General features: G+C 38.3%; 1 protein-coding gene across 3 annotated transcripts in view; it reads left to right on the forward strand.

Annotated features, from left to right (window-relative positions):
• The first annotated feature begins 1,305 nt into the window (after positions 1-1,305).
• LOC140164807 (double-strand break repair protein MRE11-like) overlaps positions 1,306-19,184 on the forward strand; it is a 57,358-nt gene continuing 39,479 nt past the window's right edge. The window contains exons 1-6 of one of the 3 annotated variants that reach the window (XM_072188180.1): positions 1,329-1,363; positions 8,722-8,780; positions 10,551-10,649; positions 11,093-11,193; positions 11,547-11,707; positions 13,208-13,295. In XM_072188180.1, the coding sequence (XP_072044281.1) occupies positions 10,637-10,649; positions 11,093-11,193; positions 11,547-11,707; positions 13,208-13,295 (363 nt within the window). In that variant the 5' untranslated portion in view covers positions 1,329-1,363; positions 8,722-8,780; positions 10,551-10,636. Of the gene's footprint in view, positions 1,364-4,718; positions 4,800-8,721; positions 8,781-10,550; positions 10,650-11,092; positions 11,194-11,546; positions 11,708-13,207; positions 13,296-19,184 lie in introns of those variants that run through there. The other 2 variants (XM_072188179.1, XM_072188178.1) reach the window with 2 other exon arrangements.

The following is a 19,184-nucleotide window of genomic DNA, read 5'->3' on the forward strand; positions in this document are numbered from 1 at the left end:
AATTAATACGCAACTAAAGTTGACTTCAATTATAATATCTCGATAATCTCGGAGCAATCAAAGTTGAGGTTAGTACGAATTTACCCCGGGGTATATAGGCCTACTTTAATTCGGGGTACCCAAGCTCGATCCGAAAAAAAACAACCGGAGACTAGCACTTGTCTTGGAACTCTCACAAGGGGTATCAAATTCACTGTAGCTTCTTGGTATCAAATTTTCTGATTCTAGTGCCCACATATCTTATTATGTTTGCAATACACAGCCACCACTCCAAGTAGCCCTACGCTGCAAAATGTACAGCAAAAACTGTGTCTAGGATCTAAACACGATTTGTAAACATGTGTAGATCTATGCTGAACTGAACACAGAAAGTGTTTAATGATAAGATGGTTGGTGTTTAGGCCGAGAAAAAGAGATAGAGAAGCGACACTCTGTACAAACTGCCTATACCATGCTATACAGCAGTTGAAGACATGCAATTCGCAAGCGTCGTCGCCGGCCAAGTCTTACTACGAACGTGTAATGAGAAGATACCATAGAGTCCTACATAGAGATCTGAGGAAGAGACGGTCCGAATTGACCTAGTGACCTATAATTTATTAGAGAATCACATTTTTAGAGTATAAGTCCGCCCACCGCTGTCAATCATTCTAATGAACAAATGAAACAAGCTCTGGCATTCTGGCAATGACGTAATCCTAATTATAAATGAGAAAATCACATTGTACATGTAACTGTCTGCTGTACTTCATGTCTTCCAACAAGTGCCGGAGTGTCGCGGCCGTTAGGTAATTGACATTTGGTGTTTAGGAATAATTAAACTCTATTGAACATTTGGTGTTTAGGTATTTGACATTGAGTGTTTAGGAATTTGACATTTGGTGTAAATGTTTATTGAACATTTGGCGCTTAGGTATAATCCCCGGTGGTATAATTTGTCATTCAGTGTTTAGGAATTTGACATTTGGTGTTTACGAATCAAACATTTATTGAACATTTGGTATTCAGTTGTTAGGAATGTAGGCCTAGACATTATTTTTGTATCAGACATTTGGTATCTAGGCATCAGACATTCGGTGTTTAAATATTTATACAGGCTTTTGCAAAGACCTTTCATTCTGTTGTGCCAATCTATCTACAATAGGCCTATATTGATTTAGATAATGAAAATCGATTTTTTTTTTTTTAGCTGCTCAAGAACAAGGATTTTTAATGATGTGCGCCCTGTAAAACTGATTGAAGAGCTACGAGCTGTTTGTAGTAAATCGGAAATAGCAAATTCAGCGGGAAGTATTTGCATGATCAGTCTACATGTATATGACCATGATGAAACTAATGATGAAACTGTTTTAACGACAAAAATGTAAGTGTTATTTATGTACAACTGCATAAATTTGTATGCAGAGAAATGGTAAAGGTGATATAAAGTCTTATCATGCATGCATTTCGCGATGAGCTTGTGTAATATATTCGTCATCGTAGTGAAGCCTGACATAGGCCTACAGTTCAAAGTCTGCACCGTCCTGCACAGTGTTATACCTGATCTCATGTACCAATACCTTGTGTATTGGTACATGATTCGGCGGGTATACTTCAGCAATAGCGAATAAGTGGTCGTTTTTTACTCTTTTCAAAACGTCACATGTACACCAAATACAGCCCCCGAAATGGTCTACTTTTAGCGTGCCTTAACTCCGAAACAGTTTAGTCAAAGTTAAAAATGCGATCCCCAACCCTTTGCTTACCTTGGACGAATTTGCAGTATTTTCCGCTAGCTCCGTGTTGAAAAATGTCCGGTACTTGCCCGGTACAAACATAGAAATGGCCACATTTGCTTCAGTCCTGGTATGAATATTTCTTCCGTAATCCAATGGTTCCAACGTGGGCATCACGATGATAGTCTCCTACACAACCAGATTGTGTCGGCCTGACGCTCGTCGATCCTAAAAGTGAGGACAGCGTGAGCTCTTACCTGCGTAAAAGTCTGTTCGACAAAGGCAATAAGGATGATTGACAGCGCCGTTCATTGGGCGGAGCCATTATATTACAGCAGACAGGTTGCGCTGTTCTCTGACCTTGACTGTTCGTCACGTAGACATACCGTGACCTGGGTACACGTACAAAGCTGCGGGGATGCGACTGCGGCCGCCATTTTGACACGCGGTATCTACTCTTCAGAAAAATTACTTTTGGTGACGTTTTATATCAAACAATTTTCGATAACGGATTTCTACTAGGATTTCAATTTTTTTAATGAAGGTGCATGTAGTTTTGAGGAATAACACGGGATGTTTCGAGTTTTATTTCAACTGGTGGTGTAGGAAGGTGAGTGAATTCGTGAATGAGGCCGGGGATTGAGGTTTCGTTGTTTCAACGATCCGATAGTAGGATACGAAACGTAGGCTAAAAATGTCTAATGACGCCATGTTTACATGAAAACATTAGCTGTTGCGAGGTCAGTGTCGTTGAATTCGTTACCTAAATTCCTTTCAGGATATTCTGATTTCACTTATTTATGATGTGTACGAAAATTCACCATATAAACTCAAAAGTGTGAATGCAAGCTGTTATTGCTGACAATAGAAACATTGTTGCAAAGTCATTAAAAACAGGTATGTATTACAGACGTTCTTTGGCCGAAACGAGATACAGGCCAGTTAGGCAGTCTAGCACAGTGTGGTATTGCTCGAGATACCCTAGCTAAAATACAGGTTTACAATACATTTTACTATCTTACATGCTGTACATATCATGCATATTGTATGGCTGTGGCATGTGGTGCAGTTAAACTGTACAGTAGAAAACAGTTTGAACTAGAGAGTTACCACCAGTGGCGCCCGAGCAGTGGCGTAGATTTCTTGACGTCATGGGGGGATGTAGCCGCAGTCTGTGGCCCTCACGGACTTAGCGAGCGCATACGGGAGCGCATAACGCTAGGCGTTCAACCAAAGCACGTTAGCGCAACCTCTCTGGATAGTATATATATAAAAGCAACAGAGCCCGAAAGTAGTGCTAGGTATGCACTCAAGTTGTTAGGGGCTGTGCAATAATTATGAGCCAGGGGGAGGGTAAAATTGGGGCAAGCAATTTTTGGTAAGCCGAGAGGGGGGCACAAGCGATTTTTGGCACACATTCTTGGGGCGCCTTTTAAATAAAACGCTCTAAAAAGGCTTAAAGGAAAACTGTAAGGAAGCGCTTAAATATGCACATTTTCCTGCTCGCTGTGCTCGTAACATGTATAGGGTCTATAGACCATATTTAAGGTTTGCAAATTGGGATCCCAAAAATTTGACATGTGCAAGGGAGGGGGCAAAGATTTTTTGGCGGGCCAAGAGGGAGGGGCAAGCAATTTTGGTGGGCTGAGAGGGGGGGCAATTATTTTGGCGAGCTGTCTTGGGGCTCATAATTATTGCACTTTGCAAGCAGTATCTTTGGAGCAAGTGACTCCAGGATTAATGCATTAGTATTATGCACTGGCGTGATACTTTACGGAGGCGGTGCCAATTAGCAGGCCCGTAGCCAGGATTTTTTGTGGAGGGTGCTGATTTTGAACAAGTGGACTTTTTTCCGGGGGGCAATTTTGGGAAAAGTGGACTTTCTTCCCCAAATTTTGTTAGTTGTTAGGGGCTGTGCAGTGTGCAATAATTATGAGCCTGGGGGGGGGGGAAGAAATTTTTGGCGAGCAGAAGGGGGGGCAAGCAATTTTTGGCAAGCCAAGGGGGGGGCACAAGCGAAAAAAAAGGCGTAGGGAAAACTGTACGGAAACGCTTAAATATGCACATTTTCCTGCTCGCTGTGCTCGCATAGACCATTTGTGACCATCCACCACAACTGAGCCCGGATGTCTCCAGTGCCACTATTGAGATATGCTCCATTGAACTTAACAATAAACAATAGGAAACAAAGGATTTATTAACTGTTTTATTGATTTTTCACTACTTTAGACATAAACATGATATACATCATTTTAAAGCTAATTTCAAGCAGAATATTTTGGTTGAATATCTCAAAAATGATGATTGGCGACTTCAGGGCTCAGTTGTGCTGGATGGTCACATTTAAGGTTTGCAAATTGGGATCCCAAAAATTTGGCATGTGCAAGGGAGGGGGCAAAGATTTTTTGGCGGGCCAAGAGGGGGGGGGCAATTTTTGGCGGGCGGGTGGGGGGGGGCGATTTTTTGGCGAACCGGTTTTTTTGGGGGGGCTCATAATTATTGCACAGCCCCTTAACCTTCTTTGCAAGCAGTATCTTTGGAGCAAGTGACTCCGGGATTAATTATGTATTAGTATTATGCATTGGCGTGATACTTTATGGAGGCGGTGCCAGGATTTTTTGTGGAGGGTGCTGATTTTGAACAAGTGGATTTTTTCCTTTTTGTGAAAAGTAGACTTTCTTCCCCAAATGTTGACCTTTTTTGACCAAAAAAGCTTAAAAACACAATTTGTTTGGCTCGCTATGCTCGCAAATTCTTAAATTTTGGGACTTTTTGTATACTTTTGCAAATTTGGGGGGGGGGGGGGGAGAATGCACCCCCTGGCTATAATGGGCCTGCCAATTAGGCCTACAAAGCAGAAGTAATCTAGTAAAATATTAATATTGACAACTTGCATGTCCATAATACGGGTATATGTGCACTATTGGATTTTTAATGATGTGCGCCCTGTAAAACTGATTGAAGAGCTACGAGCTGTTTGTAGTAAATCGGAAATAGCAAATTCAGCGGGAAGTATTGCATGATCAGTCTACATGTATATGACCATGATGAAACTAATGATGAAACTGTTTTAACGAAAAAAATGTAAGTGTTATTTATGTACAACTGCATAAATTTGTATGCAGAGAAATGGTAAAGGTGATATAAAGTCTTATCATGCATGCATTTCGCGATGAGCTTGTGTAATATATTCGTCATCGTAGTGAAGCCTGACATAGGCCTACAGTTCAAAGTCTGCACCGTCCTGCACAGTGTGGTATTGCTCGAGATACCCTAGCTAAAATACAGGTTTACAATACATTTTACTATCTTACATGCTGTACATATCATGCATATTGTATGGCTGTGGAGGGTGCTGATTTTGAACAAGTGGATTTTTTCCTTTTTGTGAAAAGTAGACTTTCTTCCCCAAATGTTGACCTTTTTTGACCAAAAAAGCTTAAAAACACAATTTGTTTGGCTCGCTATGCTCGCAAATTCTTAAATTTTGGGACTTTTTGTATACTTTTGCAAATTTGGGGGGGGGGGGGAGAATGCACCCCTGGCTATAATGGGCCTGCCAATTAGGCCTACAAAGCAGAAGTAATCTAGTAAAATATTAATATTGACAACTTGCATGTCCATAATACGGGTATATGTGCACTATTGGACAATTAGGCCTACAAAGCAGAAGTAATCTAGTAAAATATTAATATTGACAACTTGCATGTCCATAATACGGGTATGTGCACTATTGTCCGCTGCAAGGACCCCCATTTTTAGTGCCACTAACCGTTCCATAGACCCCCTTAATTCATCGATTGCCGCTCGCATGCCTAGCCATTTTTCTAACCGTTAATTCGATCCCCAGCTAGACTTCCAGAATTCATTGATCTCCGCTATCATCATGCATCTGGATCGGCATGTTTTCTGTGATAGGCTACGTTTGCACAGCCTCCAAACGCACCGTGAGGAAGGTGCACTCAAGTGGCAGTTTTTAGATTTTACTAGGACATTTGCGCGTGAAAATTTTTAGACTATTTTAGCCCAAATTGAAGCTGGATTTTGCTATGGTATATAATAGGCCAGTACACGCAAAGCGCGCAATTTTTGTACATTATTTTGGCCCAAAAATGGTGTTTTTTCGGCTAAAATGGAAGATGCACACTGCACAGGGCAATTTTGGGAGGATTTTTTAAATCCGGCCCTGGTTACGCCACTGGGTGGGGTCCAGCTCCTGGTTTTTGACATATCAGTGTTTCAGAGTACATATTTCTAAAGTAGTATTTCTCTTCTTCCCTCTTTTACTTTCCTTTTCTCTTCTTCCTTCCCCTTTCCTCTTCTTTCCTTTTCCTTTTATTCTTCCCCCTTCCCTTTCTCTTCGTCCCCCTTTTTTGCTCCCTCTTTTTTTCTCCTTCCCCGTTTTCCTCTTCCCTATTTTTGCTCTTCCAGTTTTTTTGTGTCGGGGGAGCTTACCTCCTGGCCCCCCACTGGTTACGCCACTGAGGGGCAACACTGGGCCATTTTGTAAAAAATCATGATTGCTGCATAAAGTGGAAATTGCCGAGATTGTATGGACCATCCCCCATGAAAATATTGGGGCATATATCCCACCGATCGATGCCTACCAGCTACCACGATAGAATTGCTTTATTCTGTGTGGTATAGTAACTGGATATTTATCAAAGATTCTGCTCGCTGCGTTGCCTAGCTGTAAAAAAGAGGAAATAACCCCCGACAGTCAAAATTAATAGGTAAATTTTCACGGGAAAATCTTCTGGACATGTGACCAATGCGTATCAATGTGAGTGTAACCTCGAGCCTGATCTCTGACCCCTGGCGGTGACCTCGCTATTTAAGTCTTAGTAATTTTGAATTGGAATAGTATTTTTGGCACAATTTCGATAGAAATTTATGCATTACAATTATTGAATGTTATGTAAGCTTAATTTCTTCACAATATCATCAAAACATAATTAAAAAAATATCTATCTACGGAAACTCTTACCATAACATTATTAACTTGCGACAAGTAACTTATTTTGCATCAAATGAGGAATTCTTCCTATTCAAATACATTGGTAGACCACCACTGTGCTCGGGTCACATTCCATAATGCTAATATGTCTATGCCCATGGGTGTCACGTGTCCAGAAAATTTTCCCGTGAAAATTTACCTATTAATTTTGACTGCCCGAAATAACCTTTGACCCCCCTAATTGGAATATATTAACTTTTGTGCATCAGCAAGGTCAATGCGTATGCATATCGCAACTATGTACTAGGCAGGGTTGTAGCTAACTCTTAATTTCCACCCAGCACTCAAGTTAATTTTGAGCCCAAATACCCGGCACTCAAGTCTCAAATGTTTCAAAATCAATGAACAATCAGTATAAAAATGAGCAATTCTTATCAAAATTTCAATTTTTTTACCATTTCATATAAATTTTACCCAGCACTAAAATTTGCCTAGCTATAACCCTGGTACTAGGCTATAGTTAAATATGTGCAAAAGTTGGCATTTTGATGGTTAATTTGGTGAATGACCAGAAGTGCCCCAAAATGACCTTTGACCCCCAATGTGAGTTTAAATTTTGTGCACCAGCTATTAAAGGTCCGTAACCCGATCGACAGCATCATCCCCGATTTTTTTCATTGTTGATGAGGTTTTGGTATCACATAATAGATACTATTTTTCTCATTACTATCCTGAAATTTGGCGCTCCAAGTCGATGTGTTTCGGAGAAATCATGAATCACAGCGGTTTTACAGGTTACCAGTTTGTAAACAATAAAAATTTCTTCGGATCATGGGAAGAGAAAAAGCGAACTACGCTAAGTGTAGTCTCGCGGCCAGACTGTATGTGGCTATGCTATCACGAGGATCGACGAGTGTCAGACCGACGCAAACTGGCTGTGTAGGAGACTACGCTAAGTGCTGAGGAGACGGTCCGCCGTATATAATTAAAACAATTCCTTGAATATTTCAGTTGGTGAAATAGCTCAATTGGCTAGCGCGCCGTTCTTTTACCGAGAGGTACCGGTTCAAAACCCGGTATCGGAAGGTTTTTCCTCTCCATTTTTAACCCAAACTTTTTTATATTCATTTGAAATGTACATATTGAAAGGAAAAATATATTTTATTACATTAAAAAAAAAAACAAAAAAAAAAAACAAAAATTTTCCGTTCAATACGGGCCGGGCATTGCAGCATGTCAGCATTCGTCATACGAACGGGAATTGTTGTTGTTGCATGCCTACCCAGAATGCAATTCACGTATACAAGGTATTGGATTGCAAATTTGGCTATTTATTCACATTTACGCTGAAAATGCTCGCTTTTTTCACAAAGCAGCATAAAGGGGAGATATTTGATATTATTATGTAATTTTAAAGACAATCCATATCCAAAACCAATAGGGTTACCCCCTTTAAGGTCAATGCAAATGTGTGCAAGTCCCAACTCTGTACAACGTAATTTGTGCGAGAAGAAGCATTTTGAAGGTATTTCGTAAATAACTAATTGGGTCTGGCAAAAAAAACACCTTCCTCTTCAAAATCCGAAAAAATGTGTGATTTCTATAGTTGCCCAAAAATACAAAACGTAAACAAATGTTTTTTGGGAACACATGTATACAGCAAATTAAAAAAGTCCCTGGGTCAGTCAAGCCTGTAGAACAGGTTTTATTTGCCTTAGGGACCATTCACAAACACTTGTAAGGGGGGGCCTGATGCAAAAAAATTGTCATCACAAACATTTTTGGGGCCCCCCCTTTACAGACCTCAAAAATATCAGGGCCCCCCTTTTTAACATGAAAATTATGGGTCAACTCCATAAAAAAAGCATATTAACTTAATTTTTCCAGGAAAATTTGTGGTAATTTTTTCAGGGCCCCCCCTTAGGAGGGTCAAAAATTTTCAGGGCCCCCCTTTTTGCATCAGCCCCCCAACAAGTGTTTGTGAACGGTCCCTTAGTTTGATTCCTGGATTGATTGATTGATTGACATGTTGATTGATTGTGTTTACAGGCAAGGAAAGATGGACAAAGTGGAAAGTGATCCCAAAAATACCCTCAGGATCCTTATAGGTAAGTCAAAATTATGATTTTGCCCTATAGTGCGGTGCAGTTGGCTTTCTAATCAGGTTTTTAACAATGCCTGTTCTCCCTCCAATCCCTCATCTAGCCTGATTATGGTGCAGCAGAGCTCAGCTGGGTAATAGTAACCTTTATCACCACAACAGGCCAAAATTATTGTCCAGGCTGCACATGTTGCAATCACAAACAAAATGGTTGTGTGCATGGGCATCAATCCTGGAGGGGAGGTGTCCCCTCACCTTTCGGCAAAATAACCCATTTTTTGTTCTTTTCAGCCACTTTTGGACAATTCTGGCTGATTGTTCCCCCGCCCCCAGATTTCAAGCCGTTGTGTGTATAGTATGCAAAACACCATCTTTAACAATAGTATACTATACCTGGGGGAAGGGTTTCCCTTCAGATTTGAATATGAATTGAATTCAAATGCTGTGAATTGGAATTGAAATTGGTTAGCAGTTAATTTCAATGCATTGAATTGGAATTGAACCAAAATGATTTAAACCAGAGAAGAATTGAATTGAAACGGCATCAAAATGATTTTAGAAAATAAGAATTGAATCTGAATTGAATTGAAATTCATTTTCATCTGAATCGAAATAACACTATTTGAGTACATAAGCTTGTCACAAAAAACATCTAAAAGGGTTCAATTTTGACCTGCTGGCATTAACGATGTCTTCAGGAAAAGTGGTATTTTTTAAGGGTAATCTTTAGATGTTAAGAGTAATTTATTTGCAAAGTGTTTGTTATCTCATTGTACTCAGGTTTACAAACAGATAATAAACGAAAGCTAAGAAAATGAATCAATGTAGTTCCAGTGTATTCTCTATTAGTACTCATCATATTAAGGTTGGTTTGAACCCTGGAATTATGGAAACTTTCGGGCCTCATAACTGCTAAATTGTTGGTCTAAAGTATATAAAAGTATACATATTTAGAATGGCAAAGACTTGATAAGTTCATCTGTGAGGTCAAATTTGGGCCAAAATGCTCATTTTGGCCCAAAATCCTATTTTTAGCCCACTTCTTTTTTACAGTACATCCTACCAAAAAAATTCTTGGGCCCAAAATTTTTTTAAATTATTTTTAAAAACTAGATAAAAAATATCTAGGAGCCGTTTTTTCATTTTTTTGAATTTCGACCAACTTCGAAATTTGCACCAAAATGGTCGAAAAATGCTGAATTTTCAAAAAATCATTAAAAAGCCTGATTTTTTTTTTTTTTTTAAATATTTTTGGTGAAGTTGGTCAAAATTCAAAAAAATTTAAAAAAACGGCTCCTAGATATTTTTTATCTAGTTTTTAAAATTGTCATTACACATTACGCCATGTAGGGGTCCGTTTCTGTCTTACGTCATTTTTCAATATCTTATGCCGATAAGGGGTGAAATTTGCTACCTGTAAACACTCCTTATAGGGTCGAATTTTGGGATGCTGTGACAAGGATGGGTACCACTTTAGTATGCGAGTGAACCCCCGGGACACTATAATTGAGGGTATGTACGTACCTCAGTTCAAGAGTTTTGCTTTTTTGTTCATCAAGATCGATTCCTTATGTAAGCTAAAATAAAAGGTGGAATATTAGATGTGGGGGTTGGTCATTGATTGCTTTCGTTCACACACTGTGGACCACTAAATTTTAAAAACAACTTGTTTTTATTTACAGGTTTAGGCAGGAATGAAGTATTAAATCTACAATTTGTTTTATCTGCTCATAATTTTGGCTCCACAGGCAGATTAGTTTTTTTTTCTGCTTTTAAGATTGGCTCCATAGGTATCTGTGAGATAAAGAAGCTGTTTCCACATACATTGTAGGTTTGCCTACGGATGCAGCAGAGCTCTGGGAGATGAAGAATAGAGGTGATTTATAAAACATTTTTTGTGTAATATCATACTGCTGGATTCAAGATAAAGAGTGTCTGTAGCCTTTTTATTTTTGCTTCCAGGTTAGAACTTTTGTAGGTTAGAACTTTCTTAATGCAAATACAACAAGTTTTCACATGTTATGGAAGCTAAATATGTGTTTTTTGGTGGTCGAGTGAATGTATAATATAATAAACACATCAATTTTTTTGTCCAGCTTAAGAAACCCGTGCCACAGTTGGAAATGTTGGATATTTATTTAAAGAAGAAAGAACATTAGGCATCGATTGAGAAATCACCTCAATATTCAAAAATGCTTTTAAATTTGACAACATTGTGCTCATTTTGATGATTATGTTAGAATTGGTAAATTGCCATTTGTGATTTTGTCAATAGTCACACAATAATGAATTTTGTTCTATGATTATTGTCACTTTCAGCTACAGATTGCCATCTTGGATATAAAGAGAAAGATCCTGAGAGAGGTGAAGATTCACTGAATACCTTTGAGGAAATACTACAGCATGCACAGAGACAAGAGGTAACGATTTTGACTAAAAAGGGGAAGCCCCGCCAGAGCAGTTCTTCTGGGGTGAACCAAACCTGCATGGTTATCAAATTAATCAATGACCAGGTTATCTCTGAATTTGACATGTGCTAATTAATGTTTTAATGTTATTGCATCAATTAGCATGTGTCAAATTCAGATATAACTTTAATTTGTCACTGATTAATTTAATAACCAGGCAGGTTTGGTTAACCCCAGAAGAACTGCTCTGACGGGGCTTCCCCTTTAAGAATTACCATTAATTCATTCAACTTCCCTAAGTGCACCATAAAAAATAAAGTAAATTCACACAAGCAGGATTGACATTGTTATGAATTTCTTTGCAGGTTGATATGGTACTCTTAGGAGGTGATCTATTCCATGAGAATAAACCATCCCGCAAGATTCTACATGGATGCATGGCTTTAATCAGAAAGTATTGCATGGGGGAGAGACCTGTACATATTGAATTCCTTAGTGATCAGGCAGTCAACTTTGCTGCTAGTCCGTAAGTATTGCCATATGTAGTATTGCACAGGGGAGAGACTGCCCGGTGGGTTCAGTTAGTATTTAAAAAAAGGTAGGATGTATGAACGTTCCAGGATTTGAAAATGACCCCCTATTTCACGGGGAATCAAGGACATTTGCAACAATTTTACCCCCTATTTTGCACGAAATCAAGGAAAATTTGCCCCTAAATACCCCCATATTTTTATCATTTTGAGGATGCATTTTCATTTCACCCCCTTATCACGAGGGGAATCAAGGACATTTTTTTTCGAAAAAAATACCCCTATTTTTACTATTCAAGGATGCTTTTGAATTTTACCCCCTATTACACAGGGAAATGAGGACATTTTTTCAGAAAAATACCCTATCAATTTTTGTGTGGAACTACTAAAAAAACAAACAGAAAAAATACAAAAAAACAAAAACTGTAGTGGTAAAACGCAGACGAAAGTCCTAGAAATGCACCCAATTTTGCTCCAAAACACCCCTAATTTGGACCATTCCAAACAATTTTGTCCTAGAAAATTCCGCAGATTTTCTTGAAAAGTACCCCTAATTGGAACCATCATGCGTGCCCATCGTCAGTGAAGACTGAACCCACCAGGGAAAGACTGTTGGTTGTTCAATTTTCAGGCAACATGCAAGTCTTGTGCATGTCTAGATTGAATAATTCATCATCTGCACAAGACATTGTGTTCTGTTTGTTATTATCCAAGACTGAATACTAGTTTGCGTATGAAGTCCTGTCAACCAGACCAAAATTGCCATACTGCGTAGGACAGAAACCAATCATACCAATCTTTTCCCTGACATCAGACGGGGGGATCAGACGCAAACTAGTCTTTTTAATTTGGTCTAGGATTATATAGTGTAATAACTGGAAAACAAGCATTTGAAAAGTGATTGACATTGTGTGACTTTTGTTTTACAAAATGACATGTGTGGGTCATCATATATATGGGGGGGGGGGGCACCGACCATGATTGGAGGCACTGGGTCTGATTGAGGGGAATAGGCCATTTTTGGCAATTTTCCTATGGGATTTTCTAAATTTTGCAACTATGACGCTATGCCACTGGAGCTGTTGGTGTTCATGACACCCTTACCATCAGTGTCCAGCTACGTATAAACATTCCCAAGTAAAAGAGGCACAGGTAACTGTTATTACAACTGTTCAATATCAGAATGTTTTTATCACAAACAAAATTGTTTCAAATTCAAGTTGCTGTGGTGGATATGGCATGAATAGAGCAGGCATGAGAATTTTCAGGTTTAAGCCTGAATTCAGGCAGGTTTTGGTCATAATTTCCGCACTTTTAATTTCAGCTCGTTTTTGGCCTTTATTTAAGCCTAATTTAACATGCTTTTTCAAACATTTCAGGGTTTTTCATGGATGATCATTCTCATGATGGAGTGACAGCAGGTATAGATTCATTAGATTTTGGGGGGGGTTGGGGGTTTCAGTTCTTGTTTTGATGATTTATTTTTTTATTTGCAGATTCCCAGTAGTAAATTATAAAGATCCTAACCTGAAAGTACAAATCCCTGTCTTCACTATCCATGGTAACCATGACGATCCAGCTGGGGTAAGTTTGTGTCAACTAACCACTACTGCAAGCTGCATTTACACAACATCATATGCTAGTGATGAATTGGTAATTGTTTTTCAAGCACAAAATGCCATTGGTTCATTGTTTATATTCCTCTTCCCTAGCAACTGGTCTAATGTCAGCTTTAGGGTACTGGCAATTTTTCAATGTAATATTTTCCAGAAAGACAAACAAACAAGCAAGTAAACAAATAAAAAGAAATATATTGGTGACCATTGAATTTTCGAAATACTGGACCGCGAAACTATGATCAATTTTGTTCATCCCATTTTAAGAATGGCGCCACTTGTTATATTACCTAGAAACCAGCGACTGGATAAAAACACAGAGTCTTTTAAATCTTGGCAGATGCTTGGATTCAAGCCTACATTTAATACCTGGCACAAATTTTTCACAAAATCTGCCCAATTGTTTTGGTTTAATTGATTTATAGGTGCAACCTTTTCCGAAATGTAAAAACACTGCAGATCAGATGGAAGGCCTTTAGAGACATTATTTGGTGATGTGAAATCTTCAGTAGAAAATTGCATCCCCCTAAAGTTACATGTAATATTACTTTTATCAAAGTAATTCAATGCATGCACAATGGTACAACTTTAGCATGTAAACTCAACAAAGTCAGCTATATATAAAATCTGTCATACGTCTGTAAAAGTCTTCCACAGAGGGAGTATGTTTTTCAAATAGAATTGGCCAGGGTTAATTATTTTGAAACCCATACTCCCCCTGTATGTGGCTTTAGCTATATCTTCCACAACTGGAGTGAGTATTTCAAATGGAAGTTACCCAAATTGTCAGTCTATTTGAGATCCACACTCCCTCTGTGAAACACTTCATGTAAATCTTCCACAGCAGGAGTGTGGATTACAAATTAAATAGCCTATTACTGGTGTATGTTTCACACTTTGGTATTGATACCATCACGAGACACAAACAAGGGTCAAGTTACATGTATTATTTTTTAATAAGCTAATTGAATGGTGGCAATGTGGGGAAACGCAATAAACTATATAACGGTGTATTATTTCAAACTTTGAAGAGTTAGTGTTTATAGGGTAAAATTACTTTTAATATTATTATTTTTTAATAAGCTAATTGAATGGTGGCAATCTGGTGAAACCACAAATGCTTGGTGTATTATTTCAAACTCTGACAAGTTATAGTGTTCATAAGGTAAAATTACATGTAGCTATACATGTAATATTATTTTTAACAAGCTTGGTTGCACAATCTGGTCATTGACAGAGGGGTATCATGCACCCGGATCATGCGGTTACGGTTCGCTATCTCTAAGGTTCGCTATCTCTAAGGTTCGCTATCTCTAAGGTTCGTTATCACTAATTACGAAAAAGGTCCGCTATACCTAAGGTTCGATATCACTAATTTTAAAAAAGGTTCGGTATTTCTAAGGTTCAATATCACTAATTTTAAATAAGGTTCGCTATCTCTAATTTTAAAAAAGGTCCGCTATCACTAATTTATTGAAGGTTCGCTATCTCTAAGGTTCGCTATCACTAATTTAAAATAAGGTCCGCTATCTCTAATTTTAACAATCCCGGTATCCCTAAGGTTCGCTATATCTAATTTTAAATAAGGTCCGCTAACTCTAAGGTTCGCTATCTCTAAGGTTCGCTATCTCTAAGGTTCGCTATCACTAATTTAAAATAAGATTCGCTATCTCTAATTTTAAATAAGGCTCGCTATCTCTAATTTTACATAAGGTTCGCTATCTCTAATTCCAAATGAGGTTCGCTATAGCGGTCCTTATTTAAAATTAGAGATAGCGGACCTTATTTGAAATTAGAGATAGCGGACCTTATCTAAAATTAGAGATAGTGGACCTTATTTAAGATTAGTGATACTTGAACCTTAGGTATAGCGAACCTTAATCGAAATTAGTGATGGCGAACCTTAGAGATAGCGAACCTTGATTAATTAGGGATAGCAGAACCTTAAACAAAATTAGTGATAGCGAACCTTAGGTATAGCGGACCTTTATTGCAATTAGTGATGGCGAACCTTAGAGATAGCGAAGCTATAATAAATTAGTGATAGCGGACCTTATTCAAAATTAGTGATAGCGAACCTTATTTTAAATTAGTGATAGCGAACCTTATTTAAAATTAGTGATATCGAACCTTAGAACTAGCGAACCTTATTCTAAATTAGTGATATCGAACCTTAGAAGTAGCGGACCTTTTTTTTGGTATAGCGAACCTTTTTCTCTATTAGAGATAGCGGGATTCTGATCTCCATAGACTTAACACGTTAGTGATAGCGAACCTTAGAGATAGCGAACCTTAGAGATAGCGGACCTTAGAGATAGCGGGATGTCACCGATCATGCATGACCATGAAGTCAAAGCACCCTAGACAAGAATTTGCAAGGGCTAATAAATATGCACCCTATAAACAGTATGACAAGTACGATTTCCTGGGGGAAGGGCACTTCAATTTGAAATGGATATAGGTGTAGGGCTGGCACTTTTGCACTAAGAGGCATTCGGTGAGAGCAAAGTGTAAAAAATATGGGGTCATTGGGTGAGAGCATGATTTTGGCATTCAGTGAGAGCAAAATGTAAAAAATATGGGGTCATTGGGTGAGAACCTTTTGTTTAAATGGAATCTTTGGGTGAGAACCGAAACAGCGCCACAGAAACCTCGAAAATCAAATTTCTAGTTCTAAATAGCTTCAAATTTCTTTGTTTGTTTTTTTTCAAAATATGTAACAAAATCAGTGATAAATGAAAGTTGCTGTTCAAATTGAACTTGTAAGGGTCTTTGGGTGACAGATCACATGGAAAAATAGGGTTTTTTCGGGTGACAGAGCATGTGTTTGTAAAAAAATATGGGGTCTTTGTGTGACAGCGATGCTGAAAAAGGGGGTCTTAACAGCACTACATACGCATCACCTCCAAAGTTGAAGTGCCCCCCAGGGCGATTTCCTAGTATTGGCATTATTTTGATCCCGTTTATAAGCAAGTAAACAATTCAGTTTGTAAAGGAAGTAAATCATTCATTTTGACTCTAAAATCTTTCATATGGGACAACATACATTGAAAATGTCAGAACATTTAACCTTTATGTCATGCTATATTTTGCGCAAAGGACTATAAACACTCATTTATTGTGCAAGGTATACCCTTTTTCTTATAATTTCCTAATTTTAGATACCCTATTCACGGTCATGGATATGTCAGGGCTGTGACACTCGTATTCAAACCCTGTATAAAAGTGAATGTTCGCACAACAACGTTGTGCGTACTTATGCCACAGTGGAACCGACTTATCCCGTATTAAATTGACAAGTTCGTATTTGATTGACAGTTGCTGGGCATTTTCAGTAAACCAAATTTATCCAAGATTGTGGACGTCGAGTGCTAATTTACGTACTCTTTCCAGCAAAAATACAGCTTAATTAGCCAAAGTCAACATGGGGTCATCGCAGATAATATTTTCCTATCATATTGAGGTAACTCCTTAGCTACTTGGTTTTTCACAGTATATGATAGTAATGGAAAGAAACAACCAATTGTTTGCTGTTTTTCGCCATTTAATTTTTTTGAAACGATGACGTAAACATGCATCACCTCTTCCACAGAAAATTCACTCCCACACAGCGCATGTCATATCACATGCATGATCGCACATTGGCTGTGTGACTGATTTCATTTGCGCAAACGAGTGGCTTATCCTATATAGTATATATTAGTACCAGGGGTAGCGCTTTATATAGGTTGCTTTTTGGGGTCCCGGACCCACCAAAATAGAGTTCGGACCCTCTGTTTTTAAATTTTCTGCAAGTTCAGGGGTCCCTGGAGACCCCCAGTTTTGCAATCTAGCGCTATTGCAGACATACTATTTATGCTGCATTTGTGTAACTCGGACTTGCCAAACTCTACTCCGGACCCCCTACTTTTTCATTTTCTGCAAGTTCGGGGGTCCCTGCGGACACTGGAGTGTTTAGTTCTAGCGCTACCCCTGATTCCTGATTAGTACTGGAGCATGGAGAATCCTTGGTAATAGCAACTGGTGTGTATTTCCTCCAGAATGACAGCTATAAATCAAAAGAGTGATTCCAATCAAGGGTATAATTTTCACAGATGGTGGCAGATACCTTACACTTCCCACAATGCATTTCTCCCATTTCAATTTCCTGTACCGATATGCTTTCTACTGCAACATGGGTCGATAGTGACAGAATGTGCCTCAATAAACAGAGCACATCCAAATCCTGCAAAGTATGTGTATTTCTTGACTATCAACCCATGTTTAACCAGACTATTCTTAAAATGAAAACAAAGGGAACATGTACAAAGCAATAGGAGTGTCGTTTCATGAAATGAGGTGATATATCATGTTGCAAAGGATTCTGGGAAGGGTAAGATATCTTCTCTGTGATGGTGGTGCCTGGATTTGCTTCTCCAGTTGAAATCCATACACCCCCTGTGAAAGACATTATCTTAATCTTACACCCTGGGAGTGTGAATTTAAAATGGGATTTCCTGAATAGGTAATTCCATTTACAATCTCCACCTCCTGTGTGGGAGGTTAAGGTTATATCTTCCATAGGGGGTGTATGGATTTCAACTAGAATGTCCCATTACAGGGGTTAGGCCAGGGTCTAGGTTGGATGTGGGTTAGGTTGCATATAAATACTGATGTTGGTAGGTGCGTGATCAGTCGCATCTCACCTTTATATGAGGACAAGACACCTGTTTCCAACTCATCACTCCACTCACTTAGATTTTAGAAATCATCGAGCATCAAAGTGGTATCATAACGGACCAAAGTACACCAACTCTACAGCATTTTGTTTTGAATTTGTCTCTCTTTTGATTCTGGATCCAAAGGACATCAAGTCATCTAGAACACCCATTTTGGTAAGTGAACATTTTGTCATTTTGTAACTATACTTCGCAATATTTATTTTGTATTTTCTCAACAATATAGACAAGTAAAATTTAATAATGTATTTTAGATTTTATAGTGTAGTGCCCTTTAATTTACTGCCTGTTTCAACTCTCAAAAAAAAAACAATAAAAAAAAACCGTACTGCATTATAATTAATTATAAGGTGATTTTTTTTTAATTTGCTGTATGCGTGTGTTTTTGGTGGTTGTGGTGTGTGTTTTTTTGGGGGGGGGGGCCAAAAGTGAATTGAGTTTGACAATAATTAGTGTATATATACATGTAAAATTAACTGTTTTGACCAAAAAGTAGATTATTAGAAAATGCAAGTGGAGTGAGGGAACAAGTTGCTGAAAAAACGCTCCCTCCAGACCGACCCTACTTGAAAGGTTTGTCCGCCCGTAGAACAGAGTTTTGTTTTGTATTCATTGTCTAATTGCGCATCACTTGCTCTTTTTTGAAATGTAAATGTGGAATATTTTGAAAAATGGATGGTGAAATTTGGATGAGTGAATCAAATGAAGCAACTTACAGATAGGGTTCAGGGTAAAGGCCATGATGTGCATGCAGCCCCAACTTTAGAAAGGGTGCCATGTTGAAAATTGGGGGAGGGGTTGGAATCGCACTTTCTTTTATTAAAAGGGTGGTATTATCAAAAGTGTAAGAAGGAAATAAAAAGGGTGGGGTCAATTTCTACAAAAGGAGCATTATTTTAATTTGAAAATGTTTGAGCAACTGTATGGCTTTTGATTGATCAATTTCCACTAACATAATTTTGATGCTATACCTACCAGTTTGTCTAGTCTTGAAGTTGTACATCGGGCATTTCTATAAATGATTATAAAATACAATTTCTTATTTGAATGAAACAGATGTACAGTATGTTAAAACTTGTTTGTGTTTTAAAAGATGATTATTGTAAATGGTGTATGACCATTTTCAGCATAAAGGGCAC

The sequence above is a fragment of the Amphiura filiformis genome, chromosome 11, assembly GCF_039555335.1.
Source record: "Amphiura filiformis chromosome 11, Afil_fr2py, whole genome shotgun sequence".
NCBI classification, from domain to species: domain Eukaryota; kingdom Metazoa; phylum Echinodermata; class Ophiuroidea; order Amphilepidida; family Amphiuridae; genus Amphiura; species Amphiura filiformis.